At 49.5% G+C, this 25,157-nt stretch overlaps 1 protein-coding gene across 3 annotated transcripts in view; it reads right to left on the reverse strand.

The window, feature by feature from the left end:
* The window catches only part of Sh3pxd2a (SH3 and PX domains 2A), a 206,134-nt gene that overhangs the window by 119,494 nt on the left and 61,483 nt on the right, over positions 1-25,157 (reverse strand). For all 3 annotated transcript variants that reach the window (XM_075974339.1, XM_075974337.1, XM_075974338.1), the window contains exon 3: positions 15,434-15,509. In XM_075974339.1, the coding sequence (XP_075830454.1) occupies positions 15,434-15,509 (76 nt within the window). The remainder of the gene's footprint in view (positions 1-15,433; positions 15,510-25,157) is intronic.

Here is a 25,157-nt window from a genome sequence, read left to right on the forward strand (position 1 = left end):
CACACAGAGGAAGCCCTGTCTCAAAAAAAAAAAACCATAAACAAAACCCCCAAGAGACCCCAGTAGCCATCGTACACAATCCCTCACATTCTTAGGTCAAAGCTGAGCTCAGAAGTTCGTGGCTTGCCCAGCCTCACAAAGCCAGCAAGAGACCTGGCTCTCACTGTACTTAGAGGCTACACTGCCCGGGCACTCCAGCGCGGCCATCTTTCCTATGTCAAAATCCTATCCCGGGCCTGGAGAGATGGCTCAGTGGTTAAGAACATTGCCTGCTCTTCCAAAGGTCCTGAGTTCAATTCCCGGCAACCACATGGTGGCTCACAACCATCTATAATGAGGTCTGGTGCCTTCTTCTGGCCTGCAAACATACATACAGACAGAATATTGTATACATAATAAATAAATAAACATTTAAAAGAAAATCCTATCCCGATCCTCACCCAGCATCCAATGGCGCTACTTCAGAGAACCAAGGGACCCATCCAACCAGGGCCATCGACCCTAGGTTCCCACCCACTTCATTCACAACATGAAATAAGGCACAGCTCTTGCTCTCTACAAAACCTCATGACCAAAGCTGAAGAGACTAAAGCTCAGAGCGAGCTTCTGGGTGTCCTTAAGTCACACAGCCTGCTTGACCAGACGATTGGCAAATCCAGGTCCAGGCAGTAGGGCTCAACTGTATGTGCCTGCTCACATGGCTGACGGGTGCCAGGGCAGAAGACGAGGAGGATGTCCTAGATCAGTGAGAGAGAGCGTCACCAGGCCCCACTTGCACGCTAGAAGCACCCAGCAGACACTGCCCTGACTGATAACCCACACTCACAACCACGCCTGCGTGGTTTGTGGTCGCCTGCTGTTTGGCCAGCATTCATGGCTCCAGATATTTGGGGGGCACCATTACTTATACACTACATTTCGATTTCTATTTTCAGTCAATTTTTGCTAGCCTCAGCTGCTTTCTCCCAAAAGACAGAGAGGAATGGAAGAGAAGAACTCTTTGTCAGAAGTAAGTCAGGGGCAAAGGTTAAGGTCAGAGCCTTGGCTGTGTGTGCCGTCTTTCAGTAGGAGCCTTCTGCAGGAAAACACTCAGGACAAGAGGGCTTTCTGCACCTTTCAAAGGAAATGGGAGTAACTGGGGACAGGGATGAGGGAGGCACAAAGCTGGCCTTATGCGGAGGCAGCCACATTCTGCCAGGATGGTCAGATTCGAGGCGAGGCTAGAAGACCCCTGTTTCACTGAAATGTTCTTCCTTTTGCATACGATTCCATCACTAGGCACTTTCTCCTTTGGTCTCCATGGCGTTTAGAGGAAAGTCAACTACAAGTCCAATCCTTGTATTTCACAGAAACGGGAACCCAGGCTGGGCCTGCCTTATGTCATCTGGATGAATGGGAATCACAAAGCACAGGAGCCCATGCTGGTATTAATACAGAAACAACGGGCCCACAGCCTTTCTGTTTGAGGTCTAGGAATGAACAAGTAAAACCAAGAATTGAATATTTCCCAAGCTTCTGTTTGGTGCCACAAATGGAAATTTGAGGGATTTGCCATTAGGTAGAAAAACAATGTTCATCCCACAATAAATCTCTGTTTAGGCGCAGTATTTGTGGTGTTATTACATAGTTCCTTTACAGACACAGATTTCCACAATCAACCTACAGGAAGTTAAGTATTTCCTGTGGGGCACTATACCTGCAATTTGAGAATCTGCCACTAGGTGGCCAATAAAAGTAGGTTAGGTTGAGTGACCCTCAACAAAACTGCAATCTAGACAAAACCTTTACTGTAGGTAGTAAAGCAGCCTAGGTCTGAAGCCAGCTCTGCCTCTCACTAGGGAGTGGTCATGGGAAGTCATATGCCCTTCCTAGCCTGTGAGTCTTTATCTACAGATTTATGGTCATTAAACTGGATAATATGATTGGCTGAACCTCTCTGTACATCAACTAGGGAAAATACACACTTACTGAATCCTTTGACATTAATTTTCTCTTATTTAAAATTGCTTAATTGTTTTTTTTTTAATTTACAGACCCCATCTATAGTTTCTCAGAAGGATCTACAACTTTTCCCATCCAGTCAATTCAAATAAAACAAAACAAAAACAACAGTCACATGTTTGGGACAGCAGCTACCCTTCATCTTGCAGAATGTACCTGTCCAGTAGGCAAGAACGTCTCACTACCCACTAGGTCCACTGAAGCCATACTCATCCAAGTATTAACCTTGCAAATTCAGCTTTCAGAGCAGAAGTACAAGGCCAGTTGGGTGGGTCAGGCCACCACACTGACAGCTACTCCCTTGTCCCAGATGTCTTCCGGGGCTTCTTCATTTTGTTGCTCTGTTGGCATGTAGTATTACTACCTATTTGTTTATTTGTTTGTTTGAGGCAGAGTCTTGTGGTTACAAGTATGCACTATCATGTTCATAATACAGCAAAAGAGATTCCTTTAAATTTTCAGCCTATTTTTCTGTCTGTTACTGCCCAAGACCCCCACAGCAGCCTCCTCTCTCTTTCAGCAGTGCCTGAGCGAACGCTTAGGTCTGAGTCACTCTCATGGAATGCTGCTGATGGCTCAGTGGGTGAATACACTTGCCTGAAGGTCAGATCATCCACGTTCTATCCTTGGGATCCACACGGTGGGAAGACACAACCCCTTCAAGCTCTTCTCTGACTTCCGCATGTCCCCTACCAAGGGCCTGGGGACTTGGGGACTGGTCTCACTCCCCTCTTCAGGGGGGGTGCGGAAGCCAAGGTCTTATGAAGATGGGAAATGATGCTGAGCCTGATCTATAATCTTCCTGCCTCAACCTCTCATGTGCTAGGATTACAGGTGTGCGCTACAACATCTGGCTAGTAGGAGAAACTTCTAAAACAATTTAGAATTTCTTCTAAAACGTCAGCAAAATTCCTGGCTCTACACTTCCCCCTGCCTTGGATGGGAGGGAGAGAGTTCTGACTCACCGCTAATGGAAGAGTGTGGCGGGACCTCAGCATCCTCCTCCTTAGGCTAGTGATGAGGAACAGGTGACCATGCTGTTACTCATGACCCCACCCCACTGAATGTAGATCCCATAAGCAGATAGGCATCTCTGGGATGTGTGAGGACACCAGGACAAGACATAGTCCTCGTCAAGTTGCCACCTGAGGCTCTCACCCCTGCCCCATGCAACTCTGCTTTGACTCAGGAATCAATTTGCCTTTGCTGGCTCAGTAGTTTATACTACATGAAAGGACTGATAGCTAGACACCGCAGTGCGTTAAAGATAAAGCAGGAGGCCCATCAAGGGGCTCTGCGGGCCTTGAACCAGTGTCTCTCATTCCTTCCTGAGCTCCTGGTAAGATCCAGTCCTGATTCAGCAGGTGGGGTGGAGACCGCGTTTCTAACGAGCTCCTATATGATGCCCCAGTTGCTGACCACATTCTGAACAGCAAATCCTCAAACACCTAAGAACCCTGATTCTGGAAGAAGATTCTAGAAGGCTGTGTTCACACAGTCAGAGAGCAGGCTCACCACACTCACCATGACATTGTGGGTGTTCACCATGCCTCACTGATGACTTCCCACTGACGCTGAGCCACACTGAGGGTGCAGAGATGCCAAGGGGGGCTGACCCACGGCCACAAAGCTAGAATGAGGCTGAGCTGAGATTTGAACCCAAGTGTGTTGACTTTTAGCTCCCCCCCCCCCGTGCTGAAAGACCACACAATGCTTGCCTATTTCTGCTCATCCTCCCCAACAAAGTGATCTTTTTCATCAGACCAGCAGTGTGGAGTAGGAGCCCAGGTGTCAGGGCAATCTGAACCCAAAGCCTGCTTGTTTCTTTGAGGCCCTTACAGGTTCTGTTATGGATAATGGTTAGGGAAAAAGCTAAACAAAGGAGATTAGACTCAGAGTTCTTGTTCTGAAAAGAAAGAAACAGGAAATGCTGTGGGATAATGTTCTTGTACACTGTGAAGATTTGTCACTCATATTAGTTTAATAAAACGTTGACTGGTCAGTAGCCGGGCAAAAGTATAGGTGGGGCAACCAGACCAAGAGAATTCTGGGAAGAGGAAAAGTAGAGGGTCAGTCAACAACCAGATGCAGAGGAAGCAAGATAAGAATGCCTCACTGAGAAAAGGTACCAAGTCATGTGGCTAAACATAAATAATTCTTTTTTTTTTTTTTTTGGTTTTTCGAGACAGGGTTTCTCTGTGGTTTTTTTGGAGCCTGTCCTGGAACTAGCTCTTGTAGACCAGGCTGGTCTCGAACTCACAGAGATCCACCTGCCTCTGCCTCCCGAGTGCTGGGATTAAAGGCGTGCGCCACCACCGCCCGGCTACATAAATAATTCTTATGGGTCATTTTAAGTTGTAAGAACTAGTTAGTAATAAGCCTGAGCAATATGCCAAACAGGTATAATTAATATAAGCTTCTGTGTGTTTACTTGGGACTGAATGGGCTGTGGGACTGGGTGGGACAGAAACTTCCATCTACAAAGTTCTTTCTCACTAAGGTGAAACCTGGTTCTTTATGCTTTGGCCCAGTGAAAAACGCTATGACCTCTCTTTTCTTTGGTGGAGACAAGCTAGGTGTAACAGCCTGGCCCAGGCCTCTCCCGGACTCCTCCCCTGTCTTCTGGAGGCACAGTTAGGTGAGCAGACTCCATCTTTAGGCATGCAGCCTGACAACCTAAGGCTTTTTGGTGGATGTCAGAGCTGGGATCTGTGGAGAAAGAGAGCTGTAAACTCGCTGTGAGTGTTTCCAGGTCTGATGACTGTACTGCTTGATGTCAGGCAGCAGAGACTGAATGATGCATCAGTTTATACGGTAGGATGGGCCTCGAAGAGCCAGCTCAGACCCTGTCAGAAGGGAGCAAAGGCAGGGGCTATGTCTTTGGACTGGGTCTAGTCAAGGTGACTCAGACTAGCTTCAAACTTGCTACATAGCTGAAGATGAGCTTAAGGTTCAATCTTCTTGCCTCTCTCTCCTGAGTGCTGGAACCATAGGCATGGACCACCATGCCCAGTATATGCAGCGTAGCCAATCAAACCCAGGGCTCTGGGCCTGCTAGGAAAGCGCTCTCAGCTGAGCAGCATCTCTACAAAGCATCTCCCGAATGTTCCAAAGGAAGTGACCTCCTGAGGGAGACGGGAGAATGACATCTTCTTTCCCTTTATGGTGAACACAGGGGTAGGCCTGAGAATGGGACCACTGTGAGATGCTGGTCAGGGCTGACTCTGACAGACAGGTCAATGACATCATCATTCTTGACCCCCGATATCCCCACTTGCAGCCCATAGCCCCTTCACTGATCCTCCCTTAATAGATACCCGAGAACTGTCTTCTTCCTTCATTTCGACCAAGCCCTCAATCTTTGCCTGCCTTGGTCACCTCCAGTCTTCCCACCTCTTGTATAGCAGGATATGCCAGACTGAAGGATCCTTTCAAGACAGAAATCTGTCCTGTCAGCCCAGAACATCTCACCGTATGGGGATAAGTCTTTGGCCCTTAGTATGACCTCTGAGAACCTGTTCTTCCCCACCCTGCACTCCGTGTGGCCCAATATGGCAGGCTCATACCAGCGCAAGCCTGCCCTCGTGGCCCCATGAAGCCCAGCCTCCTCCTCCTGCTTTAGTTTCCCTCTTGCCTCTTCATCACTGCGAAACCTGGGCTGAGTAACGGACCCATCTGCCACTCGGATGTGAATTTGCTGACACAGCCGCATCCAGGGACACTGCTATCTCTAAGCACACAGTGAAAAGATTTGACCTGGTAAAAGGACGCAGGGATTACGGAAGGAAAGTCTTTATTTCCAAGGTGAAGGGCATGTGTCGGGAAGGTCATGAGTGTTACCGAGGCCTGAAGTCACAGCCCTCACTTTTGGTGATGTTGTCAACAAGCAAGGGGACCGCTGAGAGCTCTGGTTAACAACTTTGTGTTATGGACATGGGTGGAGCCTGGACTGGAACCCAGGGCTGTTTCCTGAAGGTCAAATGACCCAGGCTGCCTAAGGCCGCAGAAGTGTGGACTTCTGCTTTAACCAAAGATTTCTAGAGAAGGGTCCTCAGAGACACTCCAGACTATGGACTTTGGGGCGGGTGCTCAGGAGGTCAACTCCTTTCTGAAAAGGTCTCTTCTGACAAAGTGGCTAGTTTTTCCTGGCTCTTAAATGTGGAGCTATGGCCGAGAGAGGGCTTGGGCCTGACCCACATTCACGTACAGGAGCAGAGAGGGGCCCTGTGAGGCTACCACCGCAGAGAGACCTGGGGGTTCTGGGGCTGGAAGCCGCTAGGGCTAGTGACATTGACAACACACACTCTTCAGGGGTGACCTTCTTGGTCCCGTCTCCTGTCTTCCCAGCTCTCTCTGAGGTCAGCTGGCCTGACCCCTTCTCCACTGGTTCATGCTACTATGCACCCAGAATCCTTAGCCCCTCAGGTCACCGTTCTCGCTGTCCTCATAGCCTATGGTCCCTGGACCCTGATCTTCCCATGCCTGGCCTAGTCCAGAGGTCACCTCTGCAGAGGCCCTCCTTGGCCAGCAAACCTCAGACATCTTGGGCCTCCTCACTCACACTCCTTTTCCTTTCTGGTTCCTGTCACTATTGGAAATTGTTCCTTTGTCTGCCCCCATCCCCCACTGAAAGATAAGCTTCCTGTCAACAGCGGCCTGGCCTCTTGTTCTCAGCTGTATTATCGGTGCCCACGGCTGGTCCCGGCACACAGTGTGGCTTGATAAATACCTGTGGCAGGAAAGGAATGAGTGAGCACAGCTCTTCCATGCAGCGTTCAGAGCAGTACGCTCACAGCAGGCCCTGGGAGCCGCTGGCCCCAGATTACAGAGTGGGAGCTATGATTACAAGGGGAGACCCAGCATTCCCAGAAGGATGGAGGTGAGCGGTGCAGGCCTGTAATTTTGTTGATGTTTTTTTTTATACCCCAGTATTCCCAGAAGACACTGTCTGTCATAGCAACATCAGAGAGGTTTGTCTTTTTGCCATCTGAGGTTACTATTGGGGTCCAGAAACTTCCCACACCCTCACCCTCAGGGACTGCGGTCCCTGCCCGAGCTCAGTCATCACTTGCCCCAGTTCCCAGATCCTTTGGGAAAAGGCTTCTTAGCCTGGTGTCTGGTGGCAACAGAGAGGAACACCTATGGCTGAGCAAGAGGCCAGCTCTCCCTGAGCGAGCTAAAAAACCATCCCTTCCCCCTGCTTCCTCTGGTGTTGAACAAACACCGGATCTTCTGCAGAGGGCTCCGTGGTCAGGGAGAGGAAAGCCTTGTGTCACTGGTTCGCCAGGCTCCACACTGCCTCTTCATTAAGGGACTGCTATGTCAACGGTCACCCGCACAAAAGAAGTAAGCAGCCTGCTGTCTCCAGGCTGGCGGCCCCTGCCTTGAATATGGACATGGGGTCACTCTGTGGTCCAAGTCATTCCATAGCTCCCTACCTCATCCGCCTGGGGATACAAAGGGCTATGGGTAGGGTCACTCAGTTATTAGCACTGCGGGCTTTGTGGAAGCCCAGAGAGGTAAACTGAGGCCAGCACAGGAGCACAGAGAGCCCTTACGTGGAAGGCGAGCTAGCACAGCCTTGGCAGAGGAAGCACAGCCTTTTCTGTCCCACTGTCTGGCTTCTGGGGTCCCCGGGCCCCCAACACAGCAGTTTGCTTTTTACATCAGCAGCTATATAAACTCTGCTCTGCAATGACCATTTCCTCCCGAGGAGGCTCCTCGGGCCAGCAACTCAGGATACACAGGAAACGGACTCCAATCCCAGGATGGGCAACAGGAGATGGATTTTCCATAATAGTCTTTTAAAACAAGGCAGAAGGTTCCGTATAAACAGTAGGCTGCACCAAGAGGCTGCAGACGCAATCACGACCGGTCCAGTACCAAAGCACTCTGCCCGCCCCTCCAAGAAGGCCCCAGAAACACTTGGGAGACCGCTGCCCCTAGCACTCTGATATTGCCACAGGTGGAGGCCTCCCAAACAGGCAGCTAGGCTTCTTTGTTTTGGGTTATCTTCCCAAAGGTAACAGCCTGGATGCATCTCTCTGTGGTGAAGAAGCAGGTTGGCCTCCTACCTGTAATAAGAGATGCGGACTCCCTAACGTCTGGGCTCCCTTCCTGTATTGCACCCACTGCACGGGTGAAGAAGCAGGTTGGCCTCCTACCTGTAATAGGAGATGCGGACTCCCTAACGTCTGGGCTCCCTTCCTGTATTGCACCCACTGCACGTGCAGGTAATGTTCTCCACCAAGCATGTCGACTCCAGGGAACTTAGCAGGAATGAGAACAGATGGAGGCATGCCACTGCTCACGCCGGTTACGGGGCTGTAATAAAGTCTAATATCTCTGGCTCAAGAGTTATATTTTGTATGGTGAGCCATGAAATCGTTAAGCTAACTTAACTGGCTCACAAGTACGGTGGAGTCAGATACCATGCACACGGTTTTTATGTTTGTGTATTTGGTTTTGGATTTTTTTTTTTTGAAAGCATGTCACATGTTGCCCAGGCTGGTCTTGATCTCACTTCATAGCCCAGGTTGGTCTTGAACTCTTGATCCTCCTGCTTCCATTCTGCAAGTGCTAGGGCAGGCTTGTGACACCACACTTTGATCCATTCAGAGTCTTGACAAAGCTGCACCTACAGCCCGAGGGCAAGGCGACTAACTGCCCAGTTTCTCAGCCCCAGGTCTGTTCCGCGTCCAGCCACTCAGAAGCCACAGATTCTATTACTACTGCCATTGGTATTATTATTGCTATTATTGGTAGGATATCAATACACAACTCAGGCTGGCCTTGACCTCACTCTGCAGTTCATGCTAACCTTGAACTCTCCTCCTGCCTCGGCCTCCTCAGTGCTGGGGTCACAGGCAAGCTCCTAGAGACACTTCTTTGAGCAGCACTTCACTTTGCAACCAAATTTACCACACACTTCTTTTTAACAAAGTATGTGGCGTGTGACTTTAATCCCATCACCGGGAAGGCTGAAGCAGGAGGATCTCTGTGAGTTTGGAGCCAGCTTGGTCTTCACACTGAGTTCCAGGACAGTGAGAACTACACAGAGGGACCCTGTCTCAGAAAACAAACAAACAAATAATAATAAAACAAAAAGAACCATTGAGCACAACCAAAAGCTAGTGGTGTTTGTTCTAAGGAGTTTTTCAGGGGTCTTCAGGAGAATCCCTTCTACAAACCAAGTTCTACTCACAGTTTCTTTGTTGGAAGCGAGAATGCTGAGCACTCAGAACTACAGAGAAGTTTGTCACGGGCTACTGTCCTTACAGGGAAGGGGCATACTCACTCAGTAGCAGTCTCACAGGCTTAATGTAGAAATCAATCACTCTGGTCAATGCGCTAGCTAATTGAAGGTGCCAACATCAATTTCCTGGTTTTGATAACATATTAGAGCCAGTTTTCAAAATGTTCCAGAATTGGAGAGGTGACTCAGCAGTTCAGAGCACGTAATAGTCTTCTAGAAGGCCTGATTTCCGTACCCAGCACCCATCCTGGGCACTCACAGCTCTCTTCAACTCCAATTCCAGGGGAAATCTGATGCCATCTTCTGGCCTCTGAAGGTACTGCACTCATGAGCATATACCTATACTCAGACACACACATGCACATAATTTTGAAATAACAAAATCTGAAGAGGAAATAAGATATTTAATTGGAGGAAGTAATTTGATGGTGACGAGCAGCTGGTGTGGCCCTGGGATAAAGCCACCAGCACTGCAGTTGGGTAGCAGAACTGCAGGGAGGAAGGTATGGAGGCGGGTATTTCTGCAACATCTGAGTCTGTAATTATTTCAGAATTAAAAGGTAAAGCCAGACATAGTGGTGCATTCCTGCAATCCCAGCACTTGGGAGGCAGGGGCAGGAAGATTAACAGTTCAAGGGCATCCTCAGCTATATAGCAAGTTCAAGACCAGCACAGACCCCATTAGACCTGTCCTGGTCAGTTTTGTCTTATTAACTTGACACAAACTAGAGGTATCTGAGTAGAGGAAACCACAGTTGAGAAAATGCTGTAGGATTTGCTGAAGGAGGTAGAGACAGGAGGATCATGAGTCCATGGGCAAGACCAGCCTGGGCTAGACATTTTTGCTGGCTGGTGGTGGCACACACCTTTAATCCCAAGGAGGTAGAGGCAGGCAGATCTCCACAAGTGAGTTGTGGGCACTCCAGGACAGCCAAGGCTACACAGAGAAATCCTGTCTTGAAACAAACAAACAAATAAAGCAAAAACAAAACAAAAGACGGGCCTTTAGAAAAGCCTGTAGGACATTTTCCTAATTAGTTATTAATGTGGGAGGTCAGTTGTAGGTGGTGCCATGCCTGGGCAGGGGGTCCTGGGTGCAGGCTGAGAAATGAGCAGCCTTCCTCCACGGCCTCTGTTTCAGTTCCTGCTTCCAGGTTCCTGTCCTGCTTGAGTTCCTGTCCTGACTTCCTCAGTGAAGGATGTGACCTGAGAGTTGTAAACAAAACGACCCTTTCCTCCCCTAGTTGTTTTTGGTCACAGTGTTTTTCGCAGTTACAAAAACCCTAAAACAAGACCCTATCTCAAAAAGAAGGCAGAGAAATGCAATAGCTTGGCAATTAAATGAATGAGGGGCTCTAAGAGCCATATACACACAGAATGTGTGCAATTGTTTAAAATGAAAAAACTCAGGCACAAAAGAATTACTCAGTGTCAATGTCCTCAGTCACTCAACGCAATTGGGAGAGACTTCCAGGCTACCTGATTCCCAATTCGGAGAGGTTCAAGGCTACCTGACCCCAAACAGGAAGCTCCTGCTGCTCGAGAGAACAGTGACAGTTGAGTGAGGGATCAAAGGGACTTGTGCTTGGTCTCAGCCCTAACTTGGTGGGTACAGTGGCAGCAGAGGAAGGCAAAAGCAGAGCCTTGCAGCCCATTGGTGATGGCACATGCCTTTAATCTCAGCATTAGGGAAGCAGAGGTAGGTGGATCTCTGTGAGTTTGAGGCCATCCTCATCTACAAGAGCTAGTTCCAGGACAGGTTCCAAAGCTACAGAGAAACTCTGAGTCAAAAAACAAAACAAAACAAAATAAAAAGCAAAGCCTTGCTGAGCTCAGCTGGCTGTGCCAGTTCTTCCTTAGCCAGGGAAAGACAGTACATCTGAAGAACGTGTGTGTGTGTGTGTGTGTGTGTGTGTGTGTGTGTAGGTCAGAGGACAACTTGAAAGGAAAGTTCTTTCCTTCTACCATGTGAGTTCCAGGAATTAAACTCATTTTGGTGGCAAGTACCACTGAAACATCTGCTACCTCCAAGTTGACTTTTCTCTAAACTGAGGATTACTGGCCCTCAGTGAGCCTGGAAGGAAGGAATGAAGGAATGAGGAGTGGCTGGTACTAGTCCAGGCATATACTAGTAGCTCGGTAAAATGTGTGTCGATAGGGAAACTGATCAACAAGTCTTAACACAGCCCATAGCAGAAACATGAGTGAAGACCAAGGAGGACGAGGGCCTGGTTTCAAAGAGCCACAGACGTCAGCCAAAGAGATGGGTGTGTCTACCTCACTCTCACACAGTCTGGGGTTTGGGGGTACAGCCTGGGGGAGTCTATCCTCAACCTCCTTTTCCCAAGATGCTCACGCTCTTGAATAACACTGCCGTTTCTTGGCCTGAGCCACACATATCTTCTTCCCTGGAACACCTACTGGAGAGCTGCCTCTTGTGTGTGGGTTCCACACCTTCTAGCTCCTTCCATGGCCTTCTCAGGTCTTGTGGAAGCTGGCTGTTCTGTACAGTGGCTCTTCATTCCCAGAATCCAGAAAACAGGTTTTAGTGCAGGTGAAAACAACTTAGGAGACCTTCTTAAGGGCAGTCCATTCGCCACCTTTATAAAGGACTTAATTGATACTCGAATGTCAGTAATTGGTCAAACCCTACCTCTAGGACCTCACTGGCCCTGCTCACAGACCTCCCCTAAACCCTATCCCTGGCCCAGTGCCACTATACAATGGCACTGGGTACTACTAGGGGCCAGCTTCTCTGGGATGAAGACTCTATCTTTGGCCACAGGAACACTGAGTGCTTAGCCCCTTTCTAACCCACAGGCTGGCCTGGACTCTAGGTGGGCCTGACCTGCCTGGACATATCCTAAGATGCCTGCGGCCAGGTGGACTGACACCTGGAATACACCCCAAGCCCCTCCTGGGCTGCAGAAATGCTTGCCATGCTCCCACAGCTCTGGAACTAAAACTGAGCCTCTCTGGAGATTCCTCCCTGGAACTTTCCCTCTCGTGGAACTCTAGGAGAGTGACACAGAATTGACCCATTTTAAAAGAGAAAATGTGCATCGGGTGGGGGTACCTGGGTACAGAGGTTAGAGGCTTTGAATCCTCCCTGCCCAGAACTGGAGGTACTGATCTATCTGCTCTACCTAGATTCTGGGAACCGAACTTGGGTCCCTGCAAGGCCATCTCTCCAATTCCCACCTCCTTCTAAAAGTTGTTTTTATTACAAATTTATTTTGGGAGACAAATCTGTCAGCATCCCTTAGCCTCAATTTCCTAGTCAGTAAAATAGGGACAATAATTTCAGGTCACGTCATATTGTTCGTGGGACTGTGTGGTGAAAATCCTAAGCATACGTGGAGACATGGCAACAATAAGGACCTCGGCAGGGGTCAGCCACGGTTCGAAACAGCTGGCTGCCAACAATTCACTTTTACCATAGCTTACGGGGTAAATGCCATTATCACCCCATTTTCCAGATGAGGAACCTGAGGCACAGTTACTACATCTGGTCGCTGACAGAGCTATGGTTTCCGGGGTGAATGGAAACAGTCTGGCTGTGAGATACGGGACCAAGAGGCAGTGGTATCCAAAGCCATGCCCTCCAGCGCCACCTCCAATCCTACCTTCCCCAAAGCATCAGGTCTAAGGCCCCTTCCTTAAGGGGCCTCTGCTGACACCCTCAGTGCACAGGTTCTTTGCTCTCTGAGCTCCTTGAGGAGTCATGCGCGGGCGTCATACAGTAACATACAGCATCATACAGCAAAAGGGGCACATCCTGCTTTAAGGCATTCTTGTTTGTTTTCTGAGACAGGGTTTCTCTGTGAAACACTCCTGGTTGTCCTGGAACTCTCTCTGTAGACCAGGCTGGCCTTAAACTGACAGAAATCTGCCTGTCTCTGCCTTCCAAGTGCTGGGATTAAAGGCGTGCGCCACCACCGCGCGGCTTTAAGTCATTCTGATGGTAGAAAAGGTCTTGTCTCTCACTATTTGAAGGGACACCCTAACCCTGTCCTCTCAGCCTGGCAGATGGGATGACAAACTCTGTCTTCGTAGCATTGGCTGGGGACAGAGTGGAAGAAGCAGCCCTGTTATTCCCAAGCAAATAGGCAGCTTCAGGCCCCAAGGCCAAATCCAGTATTCGCGTGACACCGATAACCTTGTGTTTCACTCAGATATCTTTGTCCACAGCACCCCAGCTGGACAGCCATGCCCTAGGTGGGTGCAGCACCCAGAATGTTGGAAGAATCTAAGGTTACTGCAAACGCAGATGCTGAGCACCCCAAATGCCCCAGACTGACAGCTCAGGGGCTAACAGCGGAGAAGCCGTGCTCTGCTTCCACTGCAGGAAGCAGGGGTGACACGCCTACTCTCCATGGCTAGTTCTCGTCCTGCCCAAACTGCAGCTTTGGCTCTTCTACCTGGGAGCTGGTGACTTCTCTCCCAGTCTAGCAAAGACGCTGAAGATGCGTAGTCTTGCTGACTTTGAGGGTCGGGTGAGGAACACCCTTCAGAGGGTGCCACTCTCCATCTGAGGGGCCACCACCTGTTCAATCCACAGTACGTCCTGACCACAGGCTACTCGAGTCTAACTGGCAGCTGTAACCCTGGAGGCTGCTGGCCTGTGAGGGTCCAGCACCAGCATTAACCTAATGGGAAGACCACTGTGAAGCGACCGTCCTGAGAGCCGGTTGGACCCGGACAACCAGGGGGCAATGTGGCCCTCACAGTTCAGGGCAAAGCCCTGAGTTCACGCCTTAGTTCTGCCACTTTCATGGGCAGTTACTGACCTCTTGGAAGCCCTCATGAGAAGAGATAATGCAATTCTCAGCAGGAAGAGCTGTACGCGGTAATGACAAGGAGCAGGCTATAATTACATTACAGGCCTCTACTCAAACTTTAGACATCCCAGTAATAGCGGGTCATGGCTTACCTGAGACATTTTTCTCTAAATTACATACGATTGATTGCATGAAACAGGTTCCAAATGGTGCTGCAGCGCCTGGCTAGGCTGAGCTAGATCCAGACCTGCTAGCTCGCAGGTGTGCTAAGGAGTACTCATAGTAGCATAAGGCCCACGGGAGAGCGAGACTCGGGGAGTGTGTGCACTATAAGGGAGGTGGGGAAACAGTTGTGCTTGTGATTAGCAATCCTCTCCCAGGAGAAATTAAAACTCTCAGCGGCTCTGGTTGGTTGTTTAGTTTATGATACTTTTTAACTTAAAAACCAAAAAAGATTTTACAACAACAAAAAGCTTCGTATTGGTGTCTGCATGCACCTTTAATCCCAGCACTGGGGAGGCAGAGGCAGAGGCAGGCAGGTCTCTGAGTTCGAGATCAGCCTGCTCTACAGAGTGAATTCCAGAACACAGGAAAACCCTGTCTCAAAAAAAAACTATGTATGAGTGTTTTGTTTGCATGAACATCTGTGTACCACATGGCCACCTCACGCCTGAGGGGGCTGGAAGAAGGCTTTGCCTCCCCTGGGACTGGTTATTACAGATGGTTGTGAGCAGCCATTTGGGTGCTGGGAATAGAATCTAGGCCCTCTAGAACAGCCAGTGCTCTTAACCATCTGAGATGGAGTCTCCAGTAGACCAGGCTGGGCTTGAACTCACTATGTAGCTGAGGGTGACTGTAAACTATTACATCTTTATTTTTGTGTATGGGGGTGGGGTCACATATGGAGGTCAGAGCACAGCTTAAAGTTGGTTCCCTCCTTCCATCACGTGGGTCCCTCTGGGAATCAAACTCCGTTTGTCAGACTTGGTGACAAGTATCTTTATCAAAGTTACCTTGTTGGCCCAGACGCCTTGAACTACTAGCTCTTGTGTCTTTCTGTGTAGCTCAGTCTGGCCTCAAAATGGTAACAAAGTTCAGCTGAGCCTCTGACCCTTGATGCCCACCTCTGCCTGCCTTTCGAGGCCTCGGATTACAGGGTTACACACATCCTACCCTCTCAGGGTCTTTTGTGAAGAAGATATCAAGTCCTCGTGAGCTACAGGCCAAGGGCTGGCAAGGATGATTCTGAAGCCAGTTGGAGGACAGTGGCCTTCAAAAGCAAAGGCTTGCAAGTCCTTTGGGGGAGTGGTTAACGCATTTCTAGCCTCCTCTTGTCTTAGGGAGGAAGGACTTCTCCGAGTCACCCCAGCCCTGCAGAGGAGCCATTGGAGCTTACCTGGGAGGAAGGGGATGATCCTCTGCTTGGGATCCTTCTGGCCGCCTTCAATAGGAAATTTATCCAGAAGCTGCATCTGGGGAGCCAGACAGACAGACAGGCTTGAGAACACTGAACAGGATCAGCATCCCACCACGGCCCCACTGCGCTCACACGGATGAGTGACGCCTGAAATCCCTCATTTCACAGCCAATTAACAAACCACATGGGGCTTGAGAGAGAGAAGGGCAGAGCTCTTCACGCATCAAAGGGGGCGTCTGAACCAGCTCAGGAAGGGGTGGGTCCAGAGACACTTGAGAGCAAGGCTGGACCACGGACCAACAGGCCTGAAGGCCAGACTGGGTTTCCCAGATGCTCCTTTGGGCCCAGCTCCTTCTTACATCATCTGTCTGTTGAGTGAATCCCTCAGCCACCTGCGTCCTGGACCAGGAACGGAGGAAGGCACCACCTGATACTTCAGACAGACCACCCACCTTCCAGAACTGTGCTGCAAAAGTAGGCACAGATGTTATTAAAATCAAATCTATCGCACTGTCCCCACGGCCAGGGACACCTTCCTCCCTTCTTTCTTCCCACCCTGAGCTCACTACTGCTTTTCCAGGGAGGAACCCTCAACAGCTGTTTCTTCTTTTGCTATTCCGGGCTGAAATTCTGTGTGAACGGGACAAACACACGGGAAGCAGGATGGACAAGGCCAGGGTCCCTGTGAACGTGTGGCTTCAGCCAGGATGTCTGCTGGGTGTCCCAGCTGTGACCTTGGGCAAGGCAAGGAGCCTTCCTCAGGTACCTCCCTGACAGGATGAGGATCTGTTACTCGGTATCTAACGTCCGCTTATTCCTCCCACGGCTGCTGACACTCACTTGATCTTGGATTAAGGGCACTGGACATTAAAGAAAAAAAAGTCCTTGGCCTCAGGGTGTTTATATTCTGGTGAATATATAAATTGGTCATTTGTCAGGGACGGTCAAGTGTTACAGAGAAGAATGAAGTCAGCTGAGGCGTCTAAGTAAGATGTGGGATCTTTTGTTTGAGGTGCTGAGGAAGATGTCACCAATGCAGAGGCAAAGACCCCCAGAAAGTGAGGAAGCAGGGCACTATGGGTAAGACCTGTTCCAGAGAAGGAACCTGGAAGTGCAAACCACTGGAAGAGGCTGCATGGCTGGCATGTGTGAGTCAGGGCAGAGGGACAGGCAACGAGAAGAGAGAGGCAGGACAGGACAAATCGTGGAAAGAGACAGTTGTGAGGACCAGGGGTATCCAGAGGTACCAAAGGGTTTTATGAAGAGGAGGAACGTGACCTAATCGTGCTGTGAGACGATGACGCCACTAGAGTGTAGTGAATGAGCCATGGGGTAGAAATGGCTGGGGTCAGGGGTCAGCATGGCTGGTGATGATGGAAAGAGGTCCTGTGCTAGACTGTGTGCCTGTGTACATGCATGTGTGTGTGCGCACGTGCATGCATATACACGTGTGCATGTGTGTATGTGCACACGGGTGTGCTTGCATGTGTGTCCGTTCATCTACCCAGTTCTAACCCATGGTTCTAGGACTGTCTCTCACGTCATCATTACTCAATCTCCATATAGCATTTAGAACCCACACAGCGAGCGTTCGGTGGATTCCATTCAAAACAAGATTGTACCATAATCAACTTCCACCTCCCCAAACAGATATTTAGCAAAAGCTGGCTCATGAGTTTTAACTTTAACTCTCGAACATTTAATGATTCCTTGCTGCTACATTTAAATACAACTGTTGGGCTATAACGTTATAAATTTGTACCTGGGAGTTCTGCAACACATTCTGAAATAAGGCTGCCAGCTAGAACCCCGCTCCCCTCACCTGTGCTCTGTTTTTGTACATCTCATTTTGTACTACATCAGTAACTCTTGCTTAGTGAGGAGAAGCTAGAAATTACAAAAGCAATGGGGGTAGGGGGGTCAGAAGAGATGAAGGGAGCTAGATGTGATGGCGGCGGTGCCCACGGGAGGCTGAGACACGAGGATCAAGAGTTCGAGGCCAGTCTGGGCCTTGTAATGGCCAGTCTTCTCCATAACAAGACGGTGTCTCAGGAAAACACAAATGAACAACCAAAATTAAAAAGCTTTTGAAAAGGCAGAAGAATCACCTACATTCAGTTCCCCTAAAAGCCAACACTAAAACTGTCAGGGACACATATCCTTCCCGTGTGTATAAATAAAGTGACCTCATCAATCCTCTCATGCCGCGCGCTGAACATTTTTTCCATATAGATGAATATTTCCATATTATAATTAATTTGAAGTGTTAAGGCCTTGTACAAACTAAGCAAACGCTTTACCACTGGGCTACAGTCCCAGCCCTATGTCAATATCAACATTCTTTTTCTTTCTTTTAAAGACATGGTCTCACAATGTAGCCCAGGCTACCCAGACTGCCAAATGCTAGGATTATGTAGTCTCACTATGTAGCCCAGGCTACCCAGTTTTTCAAGTGCTAGAATTACAAGTGTGTGCCACTATGCCCGGCCATGCTGCCATTTTTAATTATGACATAGAATTTCAATGTCCGCATGGCCCACAGCTGGTTTGCCCGTCACCCAGTTTTCGACCTGTCACTGCTATATTCATCATTTAATAAACATCTTCACGCCACGTGTCTCTCGGTGCTTCCTTAATAACATCCTTTTCGATTTTATCCTATGCATATTTATAAATGAATCTTTTCCAAAATATTGAAGATATATAATACCATGTGTAGGCCAGGCCTGGGGCCTCCAAGTAATGGCTCCATAAGGGGTCGGAAGGGACAGCACTGAAATATCTGAGAACAAAGGAGGGCCCAGTCAGACACCCAGAAATGGAGTGCTATGCTTTTCTGAATTAACTTTCTCTGGAACCAGGGTGTACCCGGGCCACAGCAAGCTGTGAGACCTCACCTACAAGGTTGTATCACTGAGGAACTCGGGCAAGTCTTGCTATAGGGCAACACTGGCCATTATACAGCCCAGATGGCCATGAACTCTTGATCCTCGTGCCTCAGTCTCCCACGTGCTGGGTTACAAGTGTGCACCGCCGTGCTGGCCTTCTTCACCTTCTGACCGCCTCCTCCTCTGTGCCGACTTTGTAATCTCTAGTTTCTCCTCAGGTAACAAACTTACAGCGCCCTCCAGTTCTGCCACCCACATCACCTCTAACTCCATCATTTTACTTTGGGCCTCAGATTCTGACTCGCACTGATCACAGGGAACGGGGCGCTGGGAGGAGTGGGCAGGGAGGGACTCAGGCTATTCCTGCATTCATTCCTTTTCGCTAAAACACAGTATGCCTTCCAGATGACAGTTTCTCTGCCACATGTTAGGAATAAGTCAGATGGCGACATCACCATGAAGGAGCTCCCATGCTGGGCTTTCACAACCTTCACCCAGCAAAGGAGAAAACCGTGAGTGATGAGAACGTAGTTCTGGTTCCGAGAGGCTGGGTTGGGGCCCAGGTGCCTTCACTTTTCCACTTCAGAGTTGCTATGGAAACTGTGGGTGTGCAGACTGCCTATAGCAAAGCTGTACGGCTGCACTACCCACAGGGTAACCTCTGTCTGCACATGACAAGGGTCCCTTGCAATGCAGCCAGTCCAGGTCGAGGTAGGCTGTGCAGGTAGGACATGCTGGATAAGGAGTATACAAGAGAAAAGAGGGAGAGGAATGAAAGGAGAGGGGAGAGGAGAGAAGGGAAGGATAGGATGGGAAAGGGGAGGGGAGAGAAAGATAGAACAGGGGAGGGGAGGGAAGGGAAGGAAAAGTGTTTCATTAAGAATTTTGTACTAGGGGCTGGAGAGATGGCTCTGTAGTTAAGAGCTCTGTCTGCTCCTCCAGAGGACCCCAGTCTGAATCCGTCAATACAGCTCACAGCCATCTGTAACTCTAGTTCCAGAGGATCCAACGCCTCCTTTGGCCTCCTCAAACACTGCACTCATGTGATACATAGATGCATAGATAAACATGAAGGTAAAACATAACATAAAATTAAAAAATGGGAAAAAAGAATTTGGTATTGATGATATATTGCGAATATTCTAGAACAACTTATAAATGAAACACTTTTATTTTACGTATTTTTATCTTTAACTCTGTGTGTGTGTGTGTGTGTGTGTGTGTATTTATGCATATGAACGCAAGTGCCAACAGAGGCCAGTGGCATCAGAACCGCTGGAGCTGGAGTTACAGGTGGCTGCCACCCCCATTTGGTGCTCCATGAACCCAGACCCTCTGCAAGACCACAAAGGGCTCTTAACCACCGAGCCCCTTTTCAGTCCCCAAATAAAAATATTTTAAAATTTAACTTTGCCTGCTTCCTTTCACATTTTAAAGTGGCTCCCAGAAACTGCTGTGATTACCTATGGAGCTCACACTGTGTGTCTGTGGAACAGCACAGGTCAGGGCGCAGTGGTCCTCCTGTGTGCTCTGGGAGGGGGCCTGGGGTACAGAGCTCCATAGTGGCTGAGAAGGCTTCTGGGTAAAGAGTCAGACAACTCGGGCTTGACAATGACGTCACATTCCTGCTGCCTTCCCAGTGGAAGCAAAACCTGAATTTCCACAGTGGGTCTTTGTGCCTCCTGGGGATGCAGGGTCATCTGTGACAGCCTGGCAAGTGTGGGACAGTTTTCTGTAGACGGCTCCTGGGGGTGAGGGCACAGTGCAAGGGCCCACTGCCTCCCTCTCCCTAGAGAGCACGGCTTCCTCTTGGCGTACTTCTGTTTAACTAGCATCCCACTCTCTACCCCAGCCAATATGAGGCCATCTGCTGAGTCCTGGCTCAACAGGGCTTTCCCAGAGCTGTGAGCCCCCGGCTGGCTCATTCCGTACTGGTAGCCCTCAGGTGTGGTGCCCAGGCCCCATCTCCGAATGCACCACAGCTAAGTTAGCAGAGCCTTGGAGTGGGGTCCTCCCAGTCATGAGTCCTACGACCCACGGCCATGGAACACAAAGCCAGGCTAAGCAGCTGCCGGTGATACTTCACCTAGCGACAGGTCGCCTTCCAAAGAAATCAAAAGCCCTGGCCGTGACTCCAGAGCAGAAACCAAACAAAGGTGACGTAATGGAGCTGAGCCAGCAGTGTGTGAAGGCAGCGGCCCTTGGTCTGGGAGGGCTGCACAGTTAAGGGCCTAAGATGGCTGGACGGTGGGCAGCGTGTCCACATTGGATATCCAGCACCAGTGTAACCCCTTCGGAGGCGGGCAAGCCACACAGTGCCCGACGGGTAAGGCTGAGCCCCACAGAGAGACACATAAGCTGAAGACCTGGCCAGGCTTTCCCGAGGAGGAAGCCTAGGAGCTTGGGCAATGAGAAGGGTCTCAGCCGCTGTGGAGTTCTGCTGTGACCACTTTTTCAGGCAAGTAGAGTCTCCTGTCACCCTTGGAGGCCCTGAGTCAGGACAGAAGAAAAGCAGGTCTCCTTGCCAGGGTGGGTCCTGGAGCAAGAAGTGCCTGGCCACAGCAGCCTTTAAAGCACAGCACAACCCCTTCAGCACGGACTGTTTAGCTAAGGGGTGGGTCGTGAGAGAGATACTGGACAGTTCGGTTCCAGGAGCTGGCTCGGCCAGGGAAAGCTGATTCCACCCTCTCCCAGGGCAGGGCTCCGCAGTAATAAACTCTGGGGAGAAAGGAGGTGGGCCCACCCAACTGGGGCACATCTGTAACCCAAGAGGTCCAACGGCTGGCCTGCTGAGAGGGAGGAGCTCCATCCAGTGTTTCCACCTTAATCCTTTAGAGTCAGACCGTTTCTACCCAGGGAACAAAAAGAACATCCCCGGGAGTGTGTGGCAGGATTTCTCAGTGAAGCCCTACAAATTTCCCTTAAAAAAGAGAAGTGCCCAGCGCCCAGTCTGTAGGACCACAAGTGAGCAAGGAAACCTCAAGAACCCGCTTGTCCTGTGGCCTTGGCAGCTCCTATGTTAGATGCTGGGGTCACTGTGCATCATAGAGGCAGTGGCAGCAAAGGCAAGCCAGCATGGCAGCTCCCAGCATCCCAGGCTCCATACCACAGCACTATCACAAAACCCCCACACCAGTTAAATCAGAGAACGCTAAGCGCAGCGGCTCACCCTGTACACGCCTCCCAGTCCCTGTGCTCCATGGCCTTCCCAGTGAGACCTACTCTAAGAGTCCTGTAGGACGGTCCCAGCCAAAGGGCACCATGTTCCTTCTTTGATTCCCAACAGAACTTCAAATTTGTTAATCCTAGTTGACAAACTGACACAGCCTTTGTGATTTATACCAGCCACCCCCACCCCCTTGAGACAGGGTTCTATGGAGGCCAAGTTGGCCTGCAACCCACTTCGAGGCTGAGGATAACCTTGAACTTCTGATCTTCCTGTCCACCTGCTGGGATTACCAGCACACACCACCACGTCTGTTTTATGTGGTAAAACAGATAAAACCAACTCAGGGCTTCGGGCATGTGAGACAAATACTCTACCAGCTAACTGTGGAAGAGCCACAGCTCGGTGGTTTACTCCTGTTTATTCAAGTACTGAAGAAGAGAACTCTTTGCCCCTAAACAGTGAGGCGTCCTGTTGGACCCATGTGACATGATGGCATATAAATAAATAATAGATGGGGGGGGACTAGGTGCTATCTCTAAAGTATTTATTTAGCAAAATCCTCTTATTTGGGGGACAAGGGAGTTTGGCAGAATTCTCTGTTCAAATTAAACCTGCTATCGAATGTCAGCATAGATTTCAGGGGTGGATACCCCATTATCGGAGCAGTCTGCTAGCCTGCTGAGAAGGCTCCTCTGCCTTCTAAATTAGCTTACGTTCTTGTCAAAAAGTCAACGACTCCAGTCTGTTTCAGGACTTCATGCTGTCTGGTGACCCCCCCACCCCCACCCAATACCATTCCTCTTGATCTCTAGAGGATTTTGTTAAGTCTTAAAATTTTTCTTTTTCAAAATTAGTGGTTTTAGACCCTTTACAATTAAAAAATAATTTTTAGGTTGATTATAAAACAGTGGTTCTCTTAATGCTGCAACCCTTTTAATTCGGTTCCTCATGTTGTGGTGAAACCCCCCCCAACCATAAAACTATTTCATTGCTACTTCATAACTTTAATTTTACCACGGTTATGAATTGTAATGTGAATATCTGTATTTTCCTATGGTCTTAGGTGACCCCTGTGAAACCAAACTCTTTGATTTGATGTTCAGCATGTGTGAAGACTTTACACATTTTACACATTTTTCATTTACATTTGTTATTTGTTCTAATTAAGAATGAACACACAGCTGGGTGGTGGTGGCACACGCCTTTAATCCCAGCACTCGGGAGGCAGAGACAGGTGGATCTCTGTGAGTTCAAGGCTAGCCTAGTCTACAAGAGCTAGTTCCAGGACAGGAACCAAAAGTTACGGAGAAACCCTGTCTCAAAAAACAAAAGGAATGAAAACAAATGCATGTATGTGTGCGCATGTGCACACACACACACACACACACAGTATTTGCTGAGAGGCATTCAGTCTAGAAAGGAACCTAGGTCTCGTGGTACAGACCTGTAATACCAGCTAATTGGGAGGCTGAGGCAAAAGGATGGAAAGTTCAAGGCCCTCCTGTGCTACAGAGTGAGTTCAAGGCCAGGCTGGGCAACTCAGAAAGATCTAGTCTCAAAACCAAGTGTAAAAAGAAGCCATGCCCAGCATGTTCAAGGCTCTGAGTCAAGCTCTAATGCTAGGAGGAAATGAAACCCTTGGCGTTCACAACCAATAAGAAGTTACACACAAACTCAGAGATTTCTCAAGAGGTGTCCTTTTTTTTTCTTTTGGTTCTCATTAAAAACAATTTAATCCCTGGATGGTATAAGACAGGAAGTCCTTGAAGAGAATAAGAAAAGACCTCGAGGAGAATATGTGGGCGTTCGACAAAGGAACACATTAGCATCCCTGAACTATGCAGTTCACAAAGGCTCAAGTGGTAAATACTGTGCTTAGTGTATCTGATCACAATTCAGTAAAAATGGAGAGAGGGAGAAGTCACGAGCGAGCAAGGGACAGATGAGGAAAGATGGGGAAGGAAGGACGGGAGAGAAGGACGGGGGGCGGGGGGTCTCAATACTGAGTAGAATGAGAGCCCAGCAGAGCGGGGCTTGGAGTGGAGGGCACTTTTGTTAACATGGTCTCTCCCTGAGATACATTCATTAACATTCCCCTACAGCCCCTCACAGCTGACCCAACACTACAGGCCCCCACAGCTGACCTTACACTACAGCCCCCCACAGCTGACCCAACACTATAGCCCCCACAGCTGACCCAACACTACAGCCCCCCACAGCTGACCTTACACTCATGCAGACATTAAGAAAGCCCAAGAAAGAAGACAGCAACAGAGAGGACTCTTCCACCCTGGCAAGGATGACTTGGTTGTTGGGTCATAAAACCATAACATGCTAAAGCCAAAATACAGGGTACTAGAACATTCCCCACTGCCTAAAGGGGTCCACTGTAGCTTCCAAAGTCTGCAACAAGTTAAAGAAGTCCTTCTTGAGTGTGTTCTGGAATCACACAGCTGTCACTGATCCAAGCCCCTTTCCTTTACCATGGTGGTCTACATGCTGCATTAAGAGGATCCACAGACTCTGAGTGAGTTGGGACACCCGCACAGGAATAGGGGTGGCTTTGGATGAGGGTCATGTTGCTTACACATAATAAAAGTTAGGGAAGGGACAAGATGAGGGACTGAGCAGGCAAAGCAGACTTCCCCAAGAGGACCAGGCAGCTAGGCTCTGAATTAACACAGTGGGAGCGAAAGGAAGACAGGCACTCAACTGGAGGACAAGAGCAGAGGCTTGTGGGTGTGAGGGTCGGTGCTGCTACAGGAGGCAGGCAGAGCGGACTGAGTAGCCTTGCTCCTGAATCCTGCAAAATGCCGCCATGTGTCAGGGAAAGTGGTGAGATCCAGGGTGGAGGCTTGGGAGTGAGGACACAGTTGGCACCAGTGTTGGTAAGGGTGGGTGCCCAGCGTGCATCTCCAAAGTGGGCCAGACATGCTGGCGCGGCCCCAGAAATGCAAAGGATGGAGCCACTGCCAGAAGTCAGCTGGAGGACACTGCCACTCATAGCTGTGGGCTCTAGGGGTGGAGGGGTAGGAGAAACATTGCAGGAACTGCTGAGGCACCAATGCTCACTGAACAGCCATCTCCATCCGGTCTGGTGGATCCAAAGAGGTGTCTCTTCCTGAAGTTCCAGGAGAAAGAGTCCCCACACCTCCGTCAGCTTCTAGAGGTCGCCCTCACTTCTTGGCATATAGCTTCCCCACCTCCTCCGTGTGTGTGTGTGTGTGTGTGTGTGTGTGTGTGTGTGTGTGTGTGTGTGTTGTGACAGAGTCTCATATAGCCCAGGCTGGGCTTTGTTTAGAACATGGGGTGCAGCTGAGGATGAAGGACTATGAACTCTGCCTGCCTCCACCTCTCAATGCAGGCAAGGACCACCATGGCCAGTTTACGTTGTGCTGGGGAGATTAAACCTGGGACACAGTGCATGCTAAGCAATGGCCCCACTAACTGAGTCACAACCTCAGGCCATGTGCTTTCTGACTGGATTATTTTGTCAGGGCCATCATGGCACAGTATCATAAATTAGGTGGTGTAAATGACATGGACCTATTGTCCCACAGTTCTGAGTCCAGAATCCCAAACCCAAAGTGTCAGGGGCCTTGGCTCCTTCTTGGGGTGCAAGGGAGACTTTGCTGCTCACTTCGCC

The sequence above is a fragment of the Microtus pennsylvanicus genome, chromosome 5 (assembly GCF_037038515.1).
Source record: "Microtus pennsylvanicus isolate mMicPen1 chromosome 5, mMicPen1.hap1, whole genome shotgun sequence".
NCBI classification, from domain to species: Eukaryota; Metazoa; Chordata; class Mammalia; order Rodentia; family Cricetidae; genus Microtus; species Microtus pennsylvanicus.